Here is a 12482-nt window from a genome sequence, read left to right as displayed (position 1 = left end):
CTCCGCACCAGCGCGGATGAGGCCTGAGGCGGGTTGAGGCCTTCGGAACTACCGCTCCCATGGTGCCCCGCGAGAGGGCCCGCCCCGTCGCGTGCCGATGACGCGCGCCCCTCTAAGCGCCGGGCTGGTGACGGTGCCGCGGGGGTGACATGGCGGCGGTGCGGGAGCGGCGCTGAAGGTGAGAGGTGGGAGCCGCCGCAGGCCGGGCAGGGCTCTCCCGGGCGGCAGGGACCGGGAGGGAAGGGGAGTGGGGGACCCGCCGGGGCATGGCCTTGCCGGCCCTCCGTGGTGGGAGTGGGACAGGGGCCGACTCCCCCCCTTCCGTCGTGCGCGCCAACCCCTGAGGCGTGAGGAGAAGGCGATGGCGGCCGCCCGGAGCATGAGCCCAGCGCGTCCCCTGGTCACTGGGGCAGCGGGGGAGCGCAGCCTGGCCCACCGCGGGGCTCGGCAGCCCGCGGCCCTCATCCCCCGTGTCCCTTTGCCGCAGGGAGGGGGCCAGGCTGGACTCGGCGTCGCTGGAAGAGCTGCGGGACGGAGTTCGGCCCGGGTGAGGGAGAGGGCAGGTAAACGGCCTGCAGACGTTCATGTTCAAGAGGGACTCGAGCTGACCATGCCTGTCTGGTGAAAACGAAACTCAAAGTAAGCAGAGGAAGGGAGCAATGATCACCGGGGGCCTGTTTATTGGGAGGGGGGAAGGAAAAATTGCCTTTTTCCGTATTTTAATTTCTGATACATGAATCATAGAATAGTTGGGGTTGGAAAGGACCTCAAGCTCATCCAGTTCCAACCCCCCTGCCATGGGCAGGGACACCTCACACTAAACCATCCCACCCAAGGCTTCATCCAACCTGGCCTTGAACACTGCCAGGGATGGAGCACTCACAGCCTCCCTGGGCAACCCATTCCAGTGCCTCAGCACCCTAACAGGAAAGAATTTCCTCCTTAGATCCAATCTAAACTTCCCCTGTTTAAGTTTTAACCCATTACCCCTTGTCCTGTAATATCTAGTTGTAGAAAACGGAACAATTTCGTTGTGTAAGAAAGAAGGCTGGTTTTAAAGCATGTATTTAGTTCTTGGTAGGATGCTTTGTTGGGTAGCTAAGTTGGAGCTGGGTAGCTCACTCGGTGAGCCACCAAAACTGCATTTTCCCCTGTAGCGCGATGTCCCTGCTGTTTACTCGTTCCAAGTCAATAGTTGCAGTGAAGAAGGATAAAAGACACATGGCTGAAGTAAATGCTTCTCCACTTAAACATTTTGTCACTGCAAAGAAGAAAATCAATGGTATCTTTGAACAATTGGCTGCGTACATCAGTGAGAGCTCGTCGTTCCTGGAAGGTAAGATGGGTTCTTGAATTGCAGGTGTGTAACAGTGCTTCACTCAGCAAACCCCCCACATTCAGTTAAATGACACTGCTAGACCTGTGCTTATTTGTACACTCACACTGTTTATATATCAGGATTTATAATAAGAAGATTATTTTATTGAGTTTGGGTGGAGTTCAGGGTTCATATTTTCAAGCTGACAAGTTCATGCATGTGAGGAAACAGCTAGTTAGTGAGCTATGCCTGTTCTTTATGTGGTGTGGGAATTTAAGCTATATGAGACCCTTCAGGTTTTTTGCCTGTGTTTCTTTCAGTTCTTACCTAGACTTGATGCAGGTGACACGTGGCATATGCCAGTAATTGGCTTTGGCAGGTAAAGTTACAGACAGAAGATTTATTTTTAAGGGTGTTGGAGTATTTGAAGTGTTGCCTGTGTACTGTGCAAGGCAGTCCTAAGGTTGAGAATGGTTATTAGCTACACAAAAGAGACCAGCTGATAAAAACTGATGCAAAATGCCCCAGCGTGCAATTGCATGTATCAAGATTGCCCACATAGTCTTGGGATCACAGATAAGCATTTAGTTGTGTGTGTTACCTAGTGAGGAGTAGTGAGACAGATGACTTCTGCAATTCGGAGATGTGATGTATTTTGGTTTTAGACACACACAAGAATGTAGAGCTTGATCCTGTCACCACAGAAGAGCAGGTACTGGAAGTCAAAGGCTACCTGTCGAAAGTGAATGGCATTAGTGAAGTGTTGGCGAGGCGACACATGAAAGTTGCTTTTTTTGGCAGGTGAGTCACGTGCTTCTGTTGCCTACACTCCCCACTCAGTAAAGCAGCTGCCATCTTTAGGACTGTAACCAGGAAAAAGTATTTATAGAAACACTGATGCTCCAGCTTTTGCTTGTAATGGGCATGTCCCTGGTGCTAGTCCTCTTGTAAATTGGAAACAAATATTGTAGCGTGTAATTCTTCAAGTTGAAAGTATGCTTCAAGTAAGAAAATAACAAAAGCTTTTTGTAAGCTGCCTCTGGCACCTAAATTATTAATGCTTGTGGTACTACTTGGGTTTAGGGAACTTTGTATAGTGTCAAAATGAGTATACCCAAGTCTCAGAAGCCTAGCTCTACTGTTCTTTAATCTGACTTCAGGACAAGCAATGGGAAAAGCACTGTGATAAATGCCATGCTGTGGGACAAAGTCCTTCCTTCTGGAATTGGACACACCACTAATTGTTTCCTGCGTGTAGAGGGGACAGATGGACACGAAGCTTTCCTGCTTACTGAAGGCTCAGAGGAAAAGAAAAGTGTTAAGGTATGATTTCCTTAAGCATAAGAGAAAGGAGAAGAGCTCTTCAGAAGTGCCAGAAAAAGGAAGGAGCAAAAAAAATTAAAGCATTATGAATAAGCTTCAAAGTTAAGTTATTTAATCATTAAAGGAGTAGAGATGAAGAACAGGTTTTTGTTAGATGCAGGAAGGGAGGAATGGAGCAAGTTACAGGGTGAAATGTTTTCATTTTGTGAAAAAGATGATCAGTTGTATGTGTAAGTGATAGCAGGGAACCAGAACAGTGACTTGGGAAGTTCTGAGCTCTGTATGACTGGCAGAGAGACAAGACTTCCTGGTAATCCCTCAGTAGCCTTTCCTGACAGTAAACTCTCACTAGGCAGATGCCTTTTGACGAGGAAACTCAAGTGAGTTTTATGTGGAAAACCTTCCAGGGAGAAAGTGGTTTGGAGTCGGGTTTTTATCTTAAATTGTCTGCGAAGAGCCCTGAAGGGGAGGTAACTGTGTTAATGGGTCTTAGCATGCAGGAAATGTTATAAATGATCCGTCTTTTTAATAGACAGTAAACCAGCTGGCTCATGCCCTTCATCAAGACGAACTTTTGAATGCTGGCAGCCTAGTCAGCGTAATGTGGCCCAATTCCAAATGTCCTCTCTTAAAGGATGACTTGGTGCTGATGGACAGGTGAGAAATACCTTTCTTTCCTTTCCTGCTTATCACATATTAATTACAAGAATGTCTTCAAATACTAATTTAACAAATATCAAGGAAATCAGTACTGTTCTAGGCTATGACGAGGATGAAAGTTACTTGCCTGTAGTTAGCAGTCAGTGTTTCTCTTGGTTGGTACTGCCTTTTAGCCTGTACTTTTTGTGACCTCAGCACAGTGTAGCTCAGACATGGGAAATTAATGCCCTGAAAAGCTAAAACACATCTCTTAACCTTTTTAATTCTATTTTTTCTGTTTCCACAGCATAGTAATGTCTCTTCTCTTTTTATTGCTAGCCCTGGCATTGATGTAACCACAGAGCTGGACAGTTGGATTGACAAATTCTGTCTAGATGCTGACGTATTTGTTCTGGTGGCAAATTCTGAATCAACATTGATGCAAACTGTATGTTCAAGTCCACTTGTTCAGTGAATTTGGCTAAAAGTTAAGAAAAAAACCTGACATATTAATCTGAAGAGATTTTGTTCCATCTTGCTTAGGAGAAACAGTTCTTTCACAAGGTGAATGAGCGTCTGTCTCGACCCAATATATTTATTTTAAATAACCGCTGGGATGCATCTGCCTCTGAACCAGAATACATGGAAGAGGTTTGTGATGTGTTTTAAATTCTTTCTGTTTGCATGGAGTCCATTTTTTACTCTAGTCCTTGCGGGTAGAATCATAGTGTTGTATGTGGTTTACAGTTTGCATTTTTATTACCTTTGTGTGGCAACCAGAGGGAGAATAGACTAGTGATCTTAAATTCAGAGCTGGAAATCAGGAGTTTCACAGGGCCTTTTGAAGTGAGATCACTTTGATAACCTCTGGAAGATTCCATCAAGCAGCAAAGATAATCCTTATTCTTTCATATTGGTAGCTTAGACCAGCAGAGGGCATGAGGATGCCTGATCTAACCTTGAAGAGCTGGAGTGTAAAGTGGATTTAACTGCATGTGGGGTTTATCCTGTTTGTCCCTCAGGTGCGTCGGCAGCACATGGAGAGGTGCACCAGTTTCCTGGTAGATGAGCTGGGTGTAGTGGATCGAGCCCAGGCAGGGGATCGCATTTTCTTTGTGTCAGCAAAAGAAGTGCTCAATGCCAGGATTCAGAAGGCTCAAGGGATGCCAGAAGGAGGTAAGGAAAGCTAACAGAAACTTTCCATTTTCTTACAGGGAAGAAAATGGAGAATAGCAGCCTTCCAATATCTGAATGGGGCCTACAAGAGTGCTGGAGAGGGACTTTTCATCAAGGACTGTAGTCTTAGGACAAGGGGTGATGGATTCAAACTTAAAGAGGGAAAGTTCAGGTTAAGTATAAGGAAGAAGCTCTTTACTGTGAGGATGGTGAGACACCCTTAGTTTGCTCAGAGAAGTGGTAAATGCTCTGTTCTTAGCACTGTTCAAGGCCAGGTTGGACAGGGCCTTGGATGACATAGTCTAGTGTGAGGCATCCCTGCCCATGGCAGGGGTGGTGGAACTAGGTGATTTTAAGGTCCTTTTCCAGCCCAAATCATCTGTGATTCTGTAAAAAAAAAAGATAAAATTAGAGAGGGTCAGATTATTAATAGAGCAGTCAAAACCAAAGCGGTGGCTTAGCAGCACTTTTGCATTGGCTTCAAGGTAGAGCAGGAGCATTTCCTGATGTTCAACATCTGGTTGCTTTCTAAAATCTTAGGTGGTTGTTTTGTACTTTCTCCCAGGTGGAGCATTGGCAGATGGATTTCAAGTAAGAATGTTTGAGTTTCAGAACTTCGAGAGAAGATTTGAGGTGAGCATTATGTGTACCAACCTTCTGTTTAAAACCTGAAGGGCTGGGGACAAGAGTTTATAAACATGGATTGGGACCGTGTATTGGAAATGGATTGTATGGGGAGGAGAAATAGCGTTAATGTGCTTCTGCCTGTGGCTAAACTTCGGCTGCTTTTTGTGTTCAGGAATGTATCTCACAGTCAGCAGTAAAAACAAAGTTTGAGCAGCACACGGTGAGAGCAAAGCAGATTGCAGAAGATGTTCGTCTCATCATGGATTCTGTGCATATTGCTGCCCAGGAACAGCGGTGAGGAGAACTGGGGCTTGGTGTTTGCATAACAGAAGCTTGTATTCTGGGAGTAATTTAAAGGAATATGAGGATTTAATATATAAAACAGAATACTGCATGTTTGGGAGTGGGAAGAACATGTACCAGTAGTCTTGCTTCTGGTGAACTAAAAAGTATTGGGAAAAGAATCTCTTTTTTTTGGTCCTGTGCCATGTGTACGTAATGTATTGTAAATACACATTTTGCTCTTGTACAGGAGAATTTCTCGTGTTTCTGGAATTCAAATGATATTTGTAGATCAAAAATGCATTTATCTGACTTCTGATGGGTAGTTTTCCCTTTTTTCCCCTAGAGTTTACTGCCTGGAAATGCGGGAGGAGCGACAGGAACGTTTAGGTTTTATTGACAAACAGCTGGAGCTTCTTACTCAAGACTACAAGCGGAAAATAAAACAGATCACAGAAGAAGTGGAGAGGCAGGTAAGGAGGAGTGGCTGCAGAAAACCACTGTCTGAAGCAGCTACAGCGTGGTGGGAAAAATGCAAAGTGCTGGCAATGCTTTGAGGTACTAGAAATGTGAGAGTTAGAGATCAGAAGGGAAGGAATGCTTTCAGAAGACGGGTTTGGTTTGTTTTTCTTTTGTGGAGGTACTGAATTGAAAAGAGACTTGTATAAGGTGTTTTAACTAAACAGTGAGACTTTGATTAATGTTGGGATTACTTCTGCTATGGTATTTCAGTCTTAAATGCTTCCTAAGGTAATTTCAGGGAAATTTCCTTATTTCAGTCTAGAATAATGTCAGTCTTACTGTTGGTAGTAACGTTATTTTCACTATTAGTATTCAGAAAAGGCCTGTTGATTTTTCAGTCTTGCACTGCCTCAGTCTTTGCACTGTTACAGAAGACCTAAGTCTACATACTTCTCAGCCATCTTCTTTGTTTGCTAGTCACCAATATTGCAGTTGGCACACAACTTAGTAGAGCAGTGCTCTACTAAGAGATATGTGTCTTCAGTGTTGGTTTTGTGTCTCTCCTAGGACAGGATATATAGAAACTGTTTTGTACTGTTTCTCTAGGTGTCAAATGCAATGGCAGAAGAAATCAGACGGCTCTCAGTGCTAGTAGATGAATACCAAGCAGACTTCCATCCATCTCAAGTAGTTCTTAAAGTTTACAAAAGTGTAAGTAAGTGTAACAGGCTGCCAAAAGATATTGGTAAATGCTCCATCTCTGGCCAGGGATGGAGCCAGGTTCAAGGCCAGGCTGGACAGAGCCCTGGGTGACATGGTTTAGGGTGAGGTGTCCCTGCCCATGCAGGGGGAGTGGGACTGGATAATCTTAAGGTCCTTTCCAACCCAAAACATTCCGTGGTTGTATGAGTGATGTTTGCTTCCCACAGGTTCCTTAAGCAATTTAAAGAGGCCTTTTTTTTTTGCTCTGAGTCATTAATTGTGCCAGATCATTGAGATGCTTAACATTCTTCCAAACAGGATATGAGTTAAGGTCTTCATATTGTGCACACTTTTGTTAGAATGTCCCTTGTGTGTGGACAGGTTCTAAAAAAAATGAACATCTTTAAAAAAACCCCAAACAAACCATTGAAAATGAAGAAATAGATTTTATTTCTTTTCATAACCTCAGTGATGAATTCTTACATGTGATGTATCGCATTGCTTAGGTCAAACAGAACTTTCCCTAGACTAGAGTACATGTGACATTTTTAATTTGATTTTTCCTCTCTTTCACTGAAGAATGGGGGTAAAAATGAAATTAACATTAGAAGAGTGGGCAGACAGAACGTGTGTTCCTGTTCTGGGAGGGATTTTTCAACTGGGAAATTCTAGTAGTTGCAGCCTGCATCTTACTTATGGTTATTTTAAGCTTAACAACTCTTCCTTTCTTTGTCAGGAGCTACATAAACACATCGAGGAAGGCCTGGGCCGTAACATGTCAGATCGTTGCTCCAATGCAATCACTGCTTCCCTGCAGACAATGCAGCAAGAAATGATAGGTCAGTGCAGCAGGCAACATTGCCCTTGTTTTTTCCTTTAACTGCAGTGCAAAATAAGTAGGTAGATGTTCTGGGTTTCTCTTTAATCTGGTGGCTGATGTCTTAGTTGATGATAGCATCGGCTTAGTTTCCATCTTGATTAGTAGTGCTGTTAGGAGAGTACTAATTACTCCTGCTTTTGCCAGCTTAATCGTCATAACAGAGAGGAACTGTGACTTTGGAAGCTTGAGAGATTCTCCAACCGAGATCCTAGTGAAATGTGAATGACTCTTAACTAGGTGCCTGTCTGAATATAAGCTTTAATAGTAATATGGTGCTTACTCATTTTTAGAACTGGCCATTAGGTTCTGTTTTCCAAGCTAATGCTAAACTGTAAACCTCACCAGCTACCTGTAAGGATTTAATGGGATCTGTGGGAACATCTCCTTCCGAGTTGATCTGAAGAAATAAGAATCTAAGAGTAATTCATGATGTATCTTGTGCTTTGCAACATGCTTCGCTTTAGGAAGTGTAAGGTACTAAGAAAAAGAGCTGTGAAGGATGGAACAGCCCATAACCACCCTGATTACAGAATACAAGCCCACTTAATTCCTGAGAACTCAGTAGCTGGTTTTTGAATGTGTTTATTTTCTGTCTGTGCAGATGGTTTAAAACCCCTTCTCCCGGTCTCTTTGCGGGGCCAGATAGACATGTTAATTCCCCGGCAGTGCTTCATGCTCAGCTATGATCTGAACTGTGACAAGCTTTGTGCCGACTTCCAAGAGGACATAGAATTCCATTTCTCTCTTGGATGGACGATGCTGGTGAACAGGTTTTTGGGACCAAAGAATGGTCGTCGGGCCTTGATGGGCTATAATGACCAGGTAGGATACCTCATTGTGTGGTTAGGATTGATATGATATCATTTCAGTGGCTGCTGAAGTCTTTAGTGGGAAGGGCAGTGGCTTTCCTTCTCTTTATTCTGTACTTTTGTTTTGTCACTGCTTTTCTAATTAGGTTCAACGCCCTTTAACACCAGCAAATCCCAGTCTGCCTCCTTTGCCTCAGGGCTCTATGACCCAGGAAGAGCTCATGGTGTCGATGGTGACTGGACTGGCCTCATTGACTTCCAGAACTTCCATGGGGATCATCGTGGTTGGTGGTGTGGTGCGTTGGCAATCTGAGCAGTATTTACATAAATAACAGCGGGAGCACTGATTATAAAAGTTCTTGCACTGCTGAATCCCCTAGATATTTGCAGGTCACAGATAGTGAAATACATTCCCCTTTGATATCTTCCATTTGAGTATAAATGTTGAGCTTATTCTGCATAATAGTTAGGCTTGGAGCCAGGCTTGTTGTGAAGGTAACCCTTTCTAGTACATTACAAAAGCATTAGTCTCTGATTCTTTTGTAAGAATAAAGGGAAAATCAGGATTTTTGTTTTCCCATTTCCAGAGGAATTAGGACAGAAATATCAAACAAGAGCCTCTGATCATGTCTATCTTCCTGGAAGGGGAGGAGAGCACTTAATTTTAAATCCTATGCCTAATTAATTTCAGAGCAAATTGGCACTTACTGCTTTTTTGTCCTTTGAAAATAATGGATGTTTCGAACCTTGAATGTCCCCAAACTATGGAGACAGAAGAGGTATAACTTAGGTGGTAACTCTAGTTCCTCTCGCAGGAAAAATCTTAAGTTTCTTTAGTGCCAGAGTCACAGTGTCTAGGGGCAGATGATTTCTCAAAGGGGAGATGGTCAGTTAAAAATGTCTTTTTACTTCCAGAACATGGATTCTGCGAGGCAGACAAAGTTCGTTTGCACTTGCAGATGTAATTTAAATGTGCTGGAAGAAATAACCCATACAGAGCCCCAGTAGTTTACGTTAGGTAGGTTCATTTTGTAGACTGCACATCTGACCAATGTGCAGACTGTTGTCGGACCAATGAAAGCTCTTGCAAGTCAGGGTTATTTATCTGCCTTGTTTTCATGTGCCTAGATTGTAAGTGCAAGACTCTGGGCACCACTGTTAGGAGTCAGGATCGTTCCTGGGCGATCATGTCATTTGGTTTTTCTTGTGCTTTTTTTTAGGTCTGGAAGGCTGTGGGTTGGAGATTGATTGCTCTCTCTTTAGGCCTTTATGGGCTCCTTTACGTATATGAGCGCCTCACCTGGACCACGAAAGCGAAGGAGAGAGCTTTCAAGAGACAGTTTGTAGAGTATGCTGGTGAGAAATTGCAGCTCATCGTCAGTTACACAGGTTCTAATTGCAGCCACCAAGTCCAACAGTGAGTTTCCTATATTCAGCTAAAACCTTAACTAGTTCTATTGTCTGACTGTTGGGTTGGTTTTCTTGTTTCAGTGGTATTCCTTGTTAAAATAAGATAAAACTGCATTTTAAATTCCAGATTTAAAAACGTGTTTTAAAGTGCAATTTGAACCACTGATGAAGTATTTGGGTGCTGTTGATCATTAGTCTTAACGTGCTTTAGCCTCTCAAGTTGCTCTGGTGCTCTGACATATTCTTGTGCAGAAATGGAGAGATGGACATCTGAGTTTGTATCATCAATCACTGTATGTCAAAGAGATTTACTCCTTGAATTTGCTTCTTGATTTACTTCTCATTTTATCCAACTTTTCTTGTTTCATAGAGAGCTGGCTGGAACGTTTGCTCATTTGTGTCAGCAAGTGGATGTCACACGAGAGAATCTTGAGCAAGAAATTTCTGCCATGAATAAAAAAATTGAAGTTCTGGATTCACTGCAGAGCAAAGCAAAACTGCTCAGGTGAGATTTTATTATCCCCTATACGCAGCTGTTTGCATACAGTTGTTTTTCCTGGGATTGCCCTAAGATGTTCAGATTAGGGTGTATCCATTTGCAGTCCTTCCATCATAGCATTTAATGTGCAGGCATCAGCATCTTTCCCTGCTGCGTAGTGTTCCCTTTGCCTCTGTACTTTGCCATGTACTGTTGACAGCCTTTTAAATCTTCTGTCTCGCAAACCCTCTTTTCCTTCTTGTTGTTGATTTGGAGTTGCAGTTCCTTTCTATTTATCAAAATGCAGTCCTCTGCTCCTGCAGATTCCTTCAGGCTATTACAAAAATAATGCAAAAAGCCTCACCCTTGCCTTTGTGCACAGTTGTTCGATGTTTTCCTTCACCCTGCAAAGGTTGTTGGAAAGAATTTTCCAAACATTCCTTATCTAGGTGGTAAGATCAATGTGAAGTTGTGACCATGATCTCTGTTGGAATCTCAAGGCCCAGGGATTGTTAGTGGGCAAGTTTTCCTGACCTGAGGAAGGGAGGGGATGGTAGTGGTGCTTTGGAATGGACCTCTGACACTTGTCGCCGTGCCTGGCTGTTGTCTCATTTGAGTCGTGCTTCTTTCAGATCGGCTTGAGCTGTTCTGCTCACCTCATGGAGACTTTTTGTCCTTGCAGGAATAAAGCGGGTTGGCTTGACAGCGAGCTCAACATGTTCACACATCAGTACCTGCAGCAAAGCAGATAGTGTGGGAAGAACAGAAAACCAACGCTGTTTCCCTTCAGTGCTCTCTTAATTACTGCAGAGAACATGGTGGGTGATGGAATTCCCTGAAGGGAATAGGCAAAAGCCTATTGCTGTTTCCAGTTGCTGTGTGAACGATAGGAGTCTGCTTCCCTGTTCTGTGTCCCACCTCTAAACACTAGCTGTTGATAACTCTTCTTTTCCTTCCTGTGAGACCAGGCTACTTCAGAAGGAATGTGTGCTTCATACATTCACAGGGGCTTTATAAAGCAAAATCAAGTACAGTAAGAAGTTGAAACCAAGTATTTATCAGGCTAAAAGTTACTCTGACACATCTTTAAAGACTCCTTCGTTTTACTGTATGAAGGTAGATCTTTTGACTTCCAAGCCCCGAGTTTACGTATGTGTGACAAGCAGCAGTTTGTCTAAACCCAGATCCCTTGCACAGAGGTGTAACGATGGTTTCACAATGCATTTATAGCCCATGCAGGCCTCTCTCCTCGGTTAATATTCCGTTATTATAGACTATGACAGAGAATCATCGTGTCCCTTCATAGAAAGGTTTATTACTGTCAGGATGTTTAAACCAATGAACAAAACCCAGTTCTCTTCCAGAGCAAGAGGAACTAAGATTTTGCTTTGGTAAGCTTATTGTCTTTGGAGTTAGTTTGTTCCTGTTAAGAACAACTTAATATGCAGTCTGGCCCATTTCATATTGTGGACGGATAGTTTGCAAGGACATAACTAGGTCCTGTGAAGGGGGTAGGGCTGAGAATCTGGCAACTTGCTGAGGAAGAGAAATAGGAAAAACCACTCGGTTGATGGAATGCATGACCTACCTGACGAGATGAGTTGATGACTGTGGGGTTCTTTTTTGGAAACACACAGCTGTGCTTCTGGAAGCAGGCCTTTGGAATTCCATTACCACAATTTGGCCACAAAACCAGCACGAGGATTACAAGCTGTAAGAGATTTTGCTTCATGCAGAGTTCCCATAGGATGTGACAGTCCGTGCAGTAATATGATTTGATTTTGTTTCTCTTCTGTTAAAAGTATGAGAATGAGCGGGCAGTGGAGCTCCTCTGGAGCAGGGGAAGACCTGTCCCTTCTATGTTGTGCCAGGGCAAGAACGGGTCACAGCAACTCATTTTTTTAAAGACATTATTTATTTGCAAATAGATAAAATTAATCATTGAGGTTTGCCCTGAAGCAGTTTTGAATTTGGAGTGACAGATTTGGGAATTGGAAGGACTTGAGTCTTTTCCTGTTGGAGTTGCCAAAGGAGACATTTCCACTAATTTTACTTGTAGCAGGATCAGGTTCCTGTTGCAAAGTTTCTTTTCCACTTGGTGGGTCAGTATTTTGCCATGTGTTGGCTATAACCTTTTGGTTCCCCACAAAACGTCTGAGGAATCCAGAACTGGATCCTGTAGTTCTGAGGCTGGTGAGAACCCAAATCTGGTCAGTGTCGAACTTCACAGCATATGGGCTCTCCTTGAGGAGGACTAACAGTGAGGGGTTTTTTTCTTACTGACAGGGAGACTTTTCACTTGCAAATGGTATCAGCTGGCCTTAGGATTTCTCATTCATGCTCAGGTGTGCATATATGTGCCTGTGACAAGTCCCT

At 43.5% G+C, this 12482-nt stretch overlaps 1 protein-coding gene across 2 annotated transcripts in view; it reads left to right on the top strand.

Moving 5' to 3' along the window:
- The first annotated feature begins 44 nt into the window (after positions 1-44).
- Positions 45-12482, top strand: part of MFN2 (mitofusin 2) — a 13765-nt gene continuing 1327 nt past the window's right edge. Inside the window, exons 1-19 of one of the 2 annotated variants that reach the window (XR_010616364.1) lie at positions 45-178; positions 488-639; positions 1158-1336; positions 1984-2119; positions 2479-2641; positions 3174-3298; positions 3620-3728; positions 3824-3931; positions 4303-4456; positions 5022-5089; positions 5256-5377; positions 5712-5838; positions 6434-6538; positions 7266-7368; positions 8011-8231; positions 8365-8514; positions 9439-9635; positions 9999-10133; positions 10789-10924. Coding sequence is in view for 1 of the 2 variants with exons in the window: in XM_065696711.1 (XP_065552783.1) it covers positions 1162-1336; positions 1984-2119; positions 2479-2641; positions 3174-3298; positions 3620-3728; positions 3824-3931; positions 4303-4456; positions 5022-5089; positions 5256-5377; positions 5712-5838; positions 6434-6538; positions 7266-7368; positions 8011-8231; positions 8365-8514; positions 9439-9635; positions 9999-10133; positions 10789-10858 (2268 nt within the window). In the remaining variant the exon portion in view is untranslated. Of the gene's footprint in view, positions 179-487; positions 640-1157; positions 1337-1983; positions 2120-2478; positions 2642-3173; positions 3299-3619; positions 3729-3823; positions 3932-4302; positions 4457-5021; positions 5090-5255; positions 5378-5711; positions 5839-6433; positions 6539-7265; positions 7369-8010; positions 8232-8364; positions 8515-9438; positions 9636-9998; positions 10134-10788; positions 12354-12482 lie in introns of those variants that run through there. The other variant, XM_065696711.1, reaches the window with a different exon arrangement.

The sequence above is a fragment of the Lathamus discolor genome, chromosome 16 (genome assembly GCF_037157495.1).
Source record: "Lathamus discolor isolate bLatDis1 chromosome 16, bLatDis1.hap1, whole genome shotgun sequence".
Taxonomy (NCBI): domain Eukaryota; kingdom Metazoa; phylum Chordata; class Aves; order Psittaciformes; family Psittacidae; genus Lathamus; species Lathamus discolor.
This window is presented reverse-complemented; position numbering and strand designations above follow the sequence as displayed.